At 54.2% G+C, this 9623-nt stretch overlaps 1 protein-coding gene across 1 annotated transcript in view; it reads right to left on the bottom strand.

Moving 5' to 3' along the window:
• Positions 1-9623, bottom strand: part of PREX1 (phosphatidylinositol-3,4,5-trisphosphate dependent Rac exchange factor 1) — a 202532-nt gene that overhangs the window by 43869 nt on the left and 149040 nt on the right. Inside the window, 4 exon segments of the mRNA XM_007446399.1 lie at positions 4293-4368; positions 6452-6501; positions 6695-6798; positions 7335-7435. Of these exon segments, the coding sequence (XP_007446461.1) occupies positions 4293-4368; positions 6452-6501; positions 6695-6798; positions 7335-7435 (331 nt within the window).

Genomic DNA, 9623 nt, shown 5'->3' with positions numbered 1-9623 from the left:
CTGCTGAAGTGCAGGTGGGGATGACTCTTGAAATCAAGACCTGCTGTAAGCAGTCTTCAAGGTCACATCCTCATCACCAACCTCTCCCCCACAGAGAGACCCACACGCACACCGTCCCCCCATTTCCCCGACCCGGAGCCAGATGCCAGCTGTCGTTCGGTCAATCTCATGGAAGCCATCCTATGTCAACTCCAATTAGCTTCCCTGTGTCCCCAGACCAGGCCAAGCCATGCGAGGCCTGCTGAAGTGGACAGAGGGTCAGCTGCAACCCTCACTCCACCGTCCGCCCCCTGCCTCCACTGTGACTGGATGCTGGGGGATGGCGGCAGGGGGGCGGGGAGGGGGGTCCTCTGGACCAACTGACAATGACTCGGGCTACTCCACAGGGCCTTCAGCCAGGATCACAGCTAATCTGACAGCACCGGCCACAAGCAGGCCCCTGCCGTGCCCAACACCGATCACGAAGAGAAACCAACAGAGGCCGCTGCTCTGGCCGGTTCCCCTCCTTGCCGGGGTGCTCCAGGGCGCTCTCTTTTTTTTTTTTTTTTTTTTTTTTTGCGGTACGTGGGCCTCTCACCGCCGCGGCCCCTCCCATTGCGGAGCACAGGCTCCGGACGTGCAGGCCCAGCGGCCATGGCCCACGGGTCCAGCCGCTCCGAGGCATGTGGGATCCTCCCAGACCGGGGCACGAACCCGCGTCCCCTGCATTGGCAGGGGGGGGGGGGACGCGGGCCCCTCACTGCTGCGGCCTCTCCCGTTGCGGAGCGCAGGCTCCGGACGCGCAGGCCCAGCGGCCATGGCTCACGGGCCCAGCCGCTCTGCGGCACGTGGGATCCTCCCGGACCGGGGCACGAACCCGCGTCCCCTGCATCGGCGGGCGGACTCTCAACTACTGCGCCACCAGGGATGCCCAGGGCGCACTCTTGAGCCTCCCAGCTCAGCCAAGGGCCTTGCAGTCATTCAAGACTCCTGTGTCTCTCACCACTGCCGCCCACTCCGTCCATTCAACAGCAGACTCTGTTAGGTCTACCTTCAAAAACATCCGAAACCTGACCACTCTTGCCCCCTCCCCCGCGGCCACCCAGTTCTCAGCCACCACGCTCCCCACCTGCAGTTCTGAAGCCGCCTCCTCGCTGGTCTCCCGATTGCCAACCTCGTCCCCCGACAGCCCGAGCATCTTATCTCACCAAAGTCAGATGCTGTCCCATCTGTGCTCAGAGCCCTGCAGTGGCCCAAATCCTCCCAAGAGCTCACAAGGCCCCTTGGGGCTGGCTGCCCACCAGCTTCCCCATCACCCTCCCTCTCGCTCACGCCATTCCAGCCACACTGGCCTCTCCCCACCCCCAGACCCTCCAAGCTCACCCCCCTCAGAGCCTCCGAGCTGCTGTCCGCTCAGAGAACGCTCTGGCCCCAGACGGCCCCCTGGCTCGTTCCCCACCTCCCTCCGGTCTCTATTCCAAGGTCCCCGCTCAAAACACCACGTTCTCTGCCCCCTGTGAACAACCACATCCCCACCCACCTACGTGAAAGGTCAACTCCCGCCCGTAGCTCCCACCGAGCTGGCACCAAGCACCAGCTAACAAAGTATTTTACTACTTTTCCTTGTTTATTAAACGCCTCTCCTACCCCTCACCAGAATTTAACATCCACGAGGGCGGGAGCGTTGTCTGTCTTGTCCACTGCTGTCCCCCCAGAACCTAAAACAGTGCCTTATACACAGCAGGTGTTAGGAGGAAAAAAGGGATGAGCCCATGAGCCCTCTTGTCGGATTTTTCTACACTCTCTTCTGCCCCCTCATTGTAAATACCACCCAGGAGCTGACAAGGAACAGAGTTTCTGCGGTAGAGATGCCTCCTGAGCAGCAGGTGTGCAAAGCCTGCCCCTCCCCCGCCCACCTCCTCCACTCCACTGGGGAGTACAGTGGGCACCCCAAAGGCAGCGCCTTCCCACGGCCAAGGAGAATGCTCAGCTTCTCCCCCAACCCCCGCCTTCCCATCACTGTGAACGAAGGGAAAATCCACCGCGCCAAAACCCCAGGACCCATCCATGACCCCTTCCCAGCCCCAGAGCGGTGCATCCTGTGATTCCATCTCCAGATATTTCCCAGGTTCACTGACTTCTCATCCGCTCGGTAACCCACCCCACTCCCAGCTCAGGCCTGGGATTCGCCACTTAAGGCAAAGTCCGCATCGCGCTTTGAAACCAACAGTCAGCCGTGGAGCTCAGGAAACATGAGGCCACAAAGATCCAAGGTGGGGAGAAGCAACGTTTCAGAGAGCCCTGCACCCCGGCATGTCTGGGGTCTGAACGAAGCACCTAGACCACAAAAGAAATCACCCCTCCTCTGTCACAGCCCGCTCAGAAGATGGGACCCCAAACACATCGCCCCTCGGCCCTCCCCGGCCGTCTGTTCCTGCACCCCCAAGTCCCTCTGTAATTTCTTCAGCCTTCCTTCCACACTGCGTGGAATCTTGAGGCACCTTGAATCCTTTGGGAAGGAAATGAGGAATTATTATAATAACAGTTCCATTTACTAAGCAATTACTCTGTGCCAGGCACTGTTCTAATAAGCACTTTAGGTGATTAACTCACTGAATCCTCAAAATAATCTAAAGGGGAAGGTATTATTTTGAGCTTCATTTTACTGGTGTGGAAACTGAGGCACAGAGAGGTTCAGCGGCTTGTCCAAGATCACTCAGCTGAAAAGCGGCAGTGCTGAGATTTGAACCCAGGTCTGCCTGGCTATAAATAAAGCACAAGCTCTGAGCCGGCTTCGGGGGATCCTAAGGAGGGGGCAGTGTGCAATGTAGTGCAATGGCTAGCACCTGTGTGCTTCCCAGCTGTGCAAATCTGAATTCAAATCCAAGGTCATTTTAAGACTTCCCGTGTCTTAGGGCCCCACACCATAGCAAACATATTAAAATGCACCCACATCCTACATTAAATACGTTTTGAGGGCCTGAAATCTTTTTTTCAAGAATTTTTCTAAACTTGATTTTGAAGTTATTTGACACCAAGAAGCATTTACTTTACATAGATTGGCTATGATTTCTAGGTAATCATCAGGAATTTGTTCGACATGAGAAAATCCAGGCAACAAATTGTTTTTGAATGGAATGAAGTTTCTATGAATGCTAAACTTAACAATTAATAAGGCTGCCATAAAGCTGCACTCTATGAAAGTTTAAACATTTAGATTTCACAGTTGTCTTCTTGTCTTTGGAGACATTATGTTCTTCTTATAGACTATGAATGAACATTCTTGCAGGCTCCCTGAAAAGTTTGCAGAAATGAGGCCTAAGTACGTACGATGCACCCATCCGATTCCCAGCTTTACTGCTGCCAGGCTGTGTGCCCTTGAACCAGGCACTTGGCCTCTCTGGGCCCCAGTTCCCTGTCTGGAAATGGGTTGGAGGACTCAATGAGATACTGGACAAAGCCCAGACAGGGCCTGGCCCAGAGTAAGTGCCCTGCAAACAGAAGCCATAAGGTATAAGAGGCAGGTAGGTAAGAGGGTCCACGGCACCTCGATGGAACAATCACCTTTGGGAAGTTGCAGCAAAACCAGCACAGAGATTTTTCCAAGACTCTGCCCGGCCCCCACTCGCTGGGAACCTAGGATAAGGGAATAGCTTGGAAAGCCCTATATGGAGGCTCCGGTTTCATGGCAGGATGAGACCAACTTGTCCCAGTTTGCCCGGGACCGTCCCACTTTTAAAAAAGAAAGCCTCAAGGTGGCAGCCACCCAAGTGTCCCTTAACTGATAGATAAATAAAATGTGCTCTATCCTCAAAACAATATTATTCAGCCTTTAAAAGGAAGGAAATTCTGATACAGACCACAACGTGGATGAACCCTGAAGACATTATGCTGAGTGAAACAAGCCAGACACAGAAGTACAAACACTGCGTGATTCCATCTACACAGGGCACCTACAGCCGGCCAACTCAGAGACAGAAAGTGGAAGGACGGCTGCCAGGGGCCGGGGGGAGGGAGGAATGGGAAGTTACTATTTAATGGGGACAGAGTTTCAGTTCTGCAAGATGGAAAGAGCTCTGGAAGTGCATGGGGGTGATGGCTGTGTAATAATGGAAATGGACTTAGGGCTGGCTACTGGACCGTACACTTAAAAATGGTTAAGATGATCAATGTTATATTATGCGTATTTTACCGCAATAAAAAAAATAATTAAAAAAATTTTTTTTTAAACCTCAGAGGCCAACATCCTGGTTAGCCCCTCAGGCCTGGGCAGAGGGGGACGACGGGTCACACTTGCTCGGAGGAGCTCTCACCTGGGCCAGCAGCCAGTCCACCAGCTTGCTCCCGGGCACCACCGACTTGTACGTCTTCAGGTGGTAATCGCGGTCCCTGTGGAGAGGAAGCAGGCCGTGAGCGGATCAGGGAGGAGGGAGGGGAAACAGTCCCAATGTCCCTCCTCAAAGAGCTCGGGGTCCAAGGATTTCCAGGCTCTCCAGCCACGGGTCAGAGGCAGGGGGGCTGGAAAGAGCAACAGGCAGGGAGTTCAGCCCTGACTCCACACCTCACTCACAGTGTCACTGAGGGCAGGTCTGTCCCAACCCAGGACCCCATCCTCACCAACAGCATCAAGGGGCAGGAGTAGGTGGCTCTAAGGCTCTGGAAGCTTTCCCCAGCCTGGGGTTCTCAAGCAGGGATGGCTATGCCCCCCAAGGAACACTTGGCTGTGTCTAGTGACATTTTTGGCTGCCATGACCTGGCTTGGGGGGTGGAGTGTGGAGGTACTACCAGCCACCAGCAGATAGACACCAGGATGCTGTTAAACATTCAAAACTGCCCAGAACAGCCCCCAAACAATTATCCAGACCAAAACGTTTTGCTGTTAACATTCATGTGTCTAAAGGTAACAAAACAATACCGACATGGAAATGCTTCTCCGTGGGCTGGTGTGTTGACCTGTTTGCAGCATCTAATTCCTGCCAAGTCTTGGTACAAAGGGTTGTGCGGACCTTGCCGCCAAACTGCAACAATTTCTCAGCCTTTGAAGCTGACAAAAGTGAGTTTCCGCGGCCAGCCCCTGTTAGGGCTGAGAAAGGCCGGTTGGGGAGTTCTTCTCAGGCTTTCAGGAACTGAGGAGCCCAGCAGGTCACGTGTGCGGTAACTGGGGACCGGCTGCCAGCCCAGCCACTTCCTCCTCTGGGGGCTGACAGAGAGGCCTCTCCTGCAAGGGCCAAAGCTGGACCGGGGCGGCCCCGCCTACCTTCTGGGCCTGCACAAAGGCAGCAGGGGAGGAGCCAGCAGGGCAGGTCTGGAGGTGAAAGGGGCTCCCTGGGCCTGGCCTCCAGCGAATGCTGGGAAAAGACCCTCCCTCTCCGCTCCTGAGAGTTGACAAGAGCTGTCAAGACAGAGGGCAGAGGCCTCTGCAGCTGGTAAGGACCAGGTCGCCCTCCCTGTGCCTTCGTCCACAGCCACAAGCTTCACGGTAAAGACAACCACCAATCACTGGCACTGATAGAGCCTCCACTGTGTGCCAGGCGCCAGTCAAATTTAATCTTCATGACCAGCCAAGGGGTGTGTGCTATTCTTATGCCCATTTCACAGATGCAGAAACAGAGGCAAAAGAAGTTAATTACCTTTCAACAATCGCTCAACAAACATTTACTGAGGGCTCCTTTGCCCTGGACTGTGTTCTCCAGTACATGGCGGTTTTTCAACCAATTAATGTTAAATCAGAGTTAAGATTACACTCTTCAGTCTCAAGAGTGTGAAACCCACGTGTGACTAGTGGCTACTGTATTGGACAGCACAGGCACAGAGCATCTCTATCAGTGTGGGAAGTTCTACTGGCCACCACCGCTCTAGGTGTGTCTGGGGACACAGCAGTGAGCAAATTCCCTGCCCTTGGTGAGTGTACAATTCCCTGGGGTACAGACAGTATACAGACTAGGAAATAAATATATAGTATGTCAGCTACTGACAAGCTTCAAGAAGAAAACCAAAGTGAAGTAAGGAGGGTAGCGTGTTCCAGATGGTGATGTTTTAGACACATGGTCAGGGAGGGCCCCTCTGACTTGGAGACATCTGAAGTAAGGAAGGAAGCAGATATGCAGATATGTAGGGGAAGAACAACCCAGGCAGAGGAAACAGCAAGTGCAAAGGCCCTGAGGTGTATCCTATTATTATCCCCATTCCACAGAGGGAAAAGTTGAGGCCCCAGCAGGTTAAATAACTGCCCAAGAGCACAGAGCTGCTGACTAGCAGGCTGAGATCCAGAACTAACACCCTTCACCACCACACTGCAGCGTTTCCCACAGATTTACTCACTTGACCCTCATGACAAACCTACAGGGTAGGTACAGTTATTAGTCCCATTTGATGGAGGAGACTGAGGCTCAGAGAGGTTAAGTTATTGGCCCAAGGCCACACAGCTGAGAAGAGACAGAGGTGAAACTGAAGCTTGGAGAGAGTAACTTACTTGATCACAGGGGTGTAGAGGCTGTGAAGACGGCAGTAAAGCCTCACACCCTGAAAGAGAAAAAACAGGAGTCTGTGATCAGGCCACATCCTTCAGGGGCCTCCAAATCCAGGCTGCTGGGAGAGAGGGTGGGGGGAGAGGGGAGACTGGTGAGGGCAGTGGAGAACAGGCCACTGAGGCAGAGGCCTGCTCTGCGGTGACTGTGGGGTCAAGGTCATGGGGTCAGGGTGGAGAGGTTCCCACCTTGGACATGATGTCCTCCAGTTCACTCCGGGCCTTGTAGGTACCGTCGTCATAGCGGAAGCGGTACATCACCTGCTCGTTCTTGAACTGGTGCTTGTCAGAGACTGGAGGGACCCAGCGCTGGTGAGGCTGGGCGCCCCCTCGGCCCCTCCTGACCCACGCCCACCATCCTCACCCTCCACTCGGCCAGGCTCCATGCCAAGCGCAATTTCACCAAAGCCCCTGCCCACACTCCAGGTCCTCCGGCTACGTGCAGGGCCCACTGAGACCCAGAGCTGGGGGCTGGGGCATCTGCCGGTCTCATGAGAGGCCCAGAAATGCCCGCTCCAGTCTGCCCTGAGGCCCACCTGCCCAGCATCTCCCTGGACCTGGATCATGAAGCAGGCTGGGGTGTGAGGCCCCACCGTCAAGATTTATGAACCCATCTCTACACAACGGCCCCGAGTCGCCCCTAGCGCTTCTTTCTCTCACTCCCCACTTTGGATCCATTAGCCGATCCTGTAGGCTCTTCCTTCAAACCATGAAGGAACAGGTGGCCACACAGAAGTGTAGAAATGGCCTCTGAGTTAGTGGAGGCACAGCACTGTTGAGGTCTGACCTGGTCCTACTGTTCGGCCCCCCAGGCCTAGCCCGCACTCACCGTGGTGGATGATACCATTCTCCAGCAAGGCTTGGCCCAGGTTCACGCCCTCTTCCGTCTTGCTGATTTCGCCAATTTCCAGGAGCCAGGCAACAAACTCACTGCCAGGAACACAACATGCGGTTGAGAGGACCTCCCCAGTCCTGAGGCCACAGGGGCCAGCACTGAACTGGCCTGGTCCCCCCGACTCCCAGGAGTGACAGCCAGAACTGCCCACAGGAAAGCAGAGCTTAGGACACCACAGGCCTGGGGGTCATGCTGAGGCCAGACGCTTTCCCCCAAGACCAATGGCAGAGAGGTGGGTGTGAGCAGACCCCAGGCCCCGCCTCAGGCTCACTGGATGGATGGATGGATGGATGGATGGACGGACGGGAGGATGGATGAGAGAGACAAAGAGAGAGGATGGACACATGAGTGGATAAATGAATGAAAAGTGAGCAGATGACTGGATGATCTGACAGGCAGATAAATGGCTAGGTGGCTGGGAAAATTAGTGGGTAGGTGGGTGGGGAGGGGAACAGATGGGTGGGTGATAAGTGGAGAGATTACTGGGCAGATGAGTGGGGAGATGGATGATGGCTGGCTGGCTGGATGAACAGACAGAAGGAATGAAGAAACCGATAAGCAAGAAGAAATAAGGACCCAGAAAGATGATTATGGAGAGTCAGAAGAGCTAAGCGTGATCAAGTCATCTCATTCTCCCACTTAAAACCCTCCGGCGGGCTTCCTGGTTACTCTCAGAAAAACATCCAAACTCTGCCCACATGATGACAAGGCCCTGACATGAATGCCCCCTCCTCATCTCCTATACCTTTCACTTATTCTGCTTCAGTCTCACCCACCATCTTCCCCTGCTTAAAAAGAACTGCCAGACTCCTGCCTGCCTCAGGGCCTTTGCACTTGCTGTTCCCACTGCCTAGAAACACCCTTCCCCAGCTCTTCACACAGCCTTTCTCTTTCATCTTTAGGTCTCAGCTCAAATATCACCTCCTCGGAGAAGCCTTCCCTGACCACCTCATCAAGACACCCCACACTCACACAAACCATCCCCATCTTTCCGTTTTACTTCCTTTTTAGCACTTATCACTGGAGTTGTATTATACTATTTACAGATTTATTTACGTGTTTATCAACCATCTCCCCGAACTAGAATGTCACCTCCATGCTGATGGGGAGCTTTGTCTGATTCACAGCTCTACACCCCCCGCACCTGGAAGATGGTCCAAAGCACAGCAAGGCTCAATAATCTTTTGAACAAATAAAGAAATGAACCATCAAACAAGAAGGAATGTTCTGGGGTAAGCAGGAAGGTCTCAGCAAGAAAGAAGTGCTCAAAAGCCCAGAGGAAATGAGGCAAATCCAACGTGACTACCCAGAGGGGCAGAGGCTCAGCCAGAGCCCAGGTCCTGGTTCTCGGAGCAGAGTTTGGGCTCCATGCAGAGCTCAACCCACTGGAAGTCAGCGGGCCAGGGGAGAGCTGGGGATGTGGTCATTCTGTTCTCAATGAAAGCGGGTGGCAGCTGGCCAGAGTGGGGAGCTTATCAAAACCAGCTGTCCTGCCTCCAATTACAGGGACAGAGGGGGGCAGGGCTATTTTTAGCTTTGCAGTGTTTGGCTGAGCAAAGACCTGCCCTGTGTGTAGGTAGCAGTGTGTGCCGAGGCATTCAGGGAACCCCAGTGAGAGCCAGGGGTGGGGGGCATAGAAGAAATGGATCTATTCTGTGGAGCGGGAGCCCCAAGTGGGGAAGAGATGGTCCTGTCCTCCCCCAGGTCTATTCTTGAAGTCCCAAAAATCAGAGGCAGAAAGAAAGCTGCCGGCAGCTGGGGGAGGTGAACAGAGGTTGAGTGCCCACTCTCGGAAGCTGGAGACTCGGCCTCTGGCTGCCCACCAGCTGTCCCATTGGGGGCCACCTCTGGCACGGACCGGCAGCCCTGTGGCCAGGGTGGCGGGACAGGAAGTTGCCCACAGCAGCTGCAAGGGCAGAAAAATGCAGCCCAGAGGACAGCAACTGTGACCCAGGTTTCTTCCCTGAGCTGAGTCTTGAGCCTTTTTGAGGATCAATTTACTGGGCAAATTTGGGCAAACTGCTGTCCCTCTCTGGGCCTCAGCCGGGTCCATCTGGCAAGTGGTTCATTCAGGGGTCTTCTGGATTTAGTCGGTAACTTTCAAATCATGTTGAGTCCTAAGCTGCGATCCAGCCTACAAAGCCAGACAAAATTCACCTCTAATGCAGGGACCTTAAACTCTCATAAATGAGTAAAAGGGGCCAGGCGGAAACTCTGCTGAAC

The sequence above is a fragment of the Lipotes vexillifer genome, unplaced genomic scaffold (assembly GCF_000442215.2).
Source record: "Lipotes vexillifer unplaced genomic scaffold, Lipotes_vexillifer_v1.1 scaffold251, whole genome shotgun sequence".
Lineage (NCBI taxonomy): Eukaryota > Metazoa > Chordata > Mammalia > Artiodactyla > Lipotidae > Lipotes > Lipotes vexillifer.
Note: the sequence above shows the minus strand (reverse complement) of the source record. Positions and strands in the feature narration are given on the sequence as shown.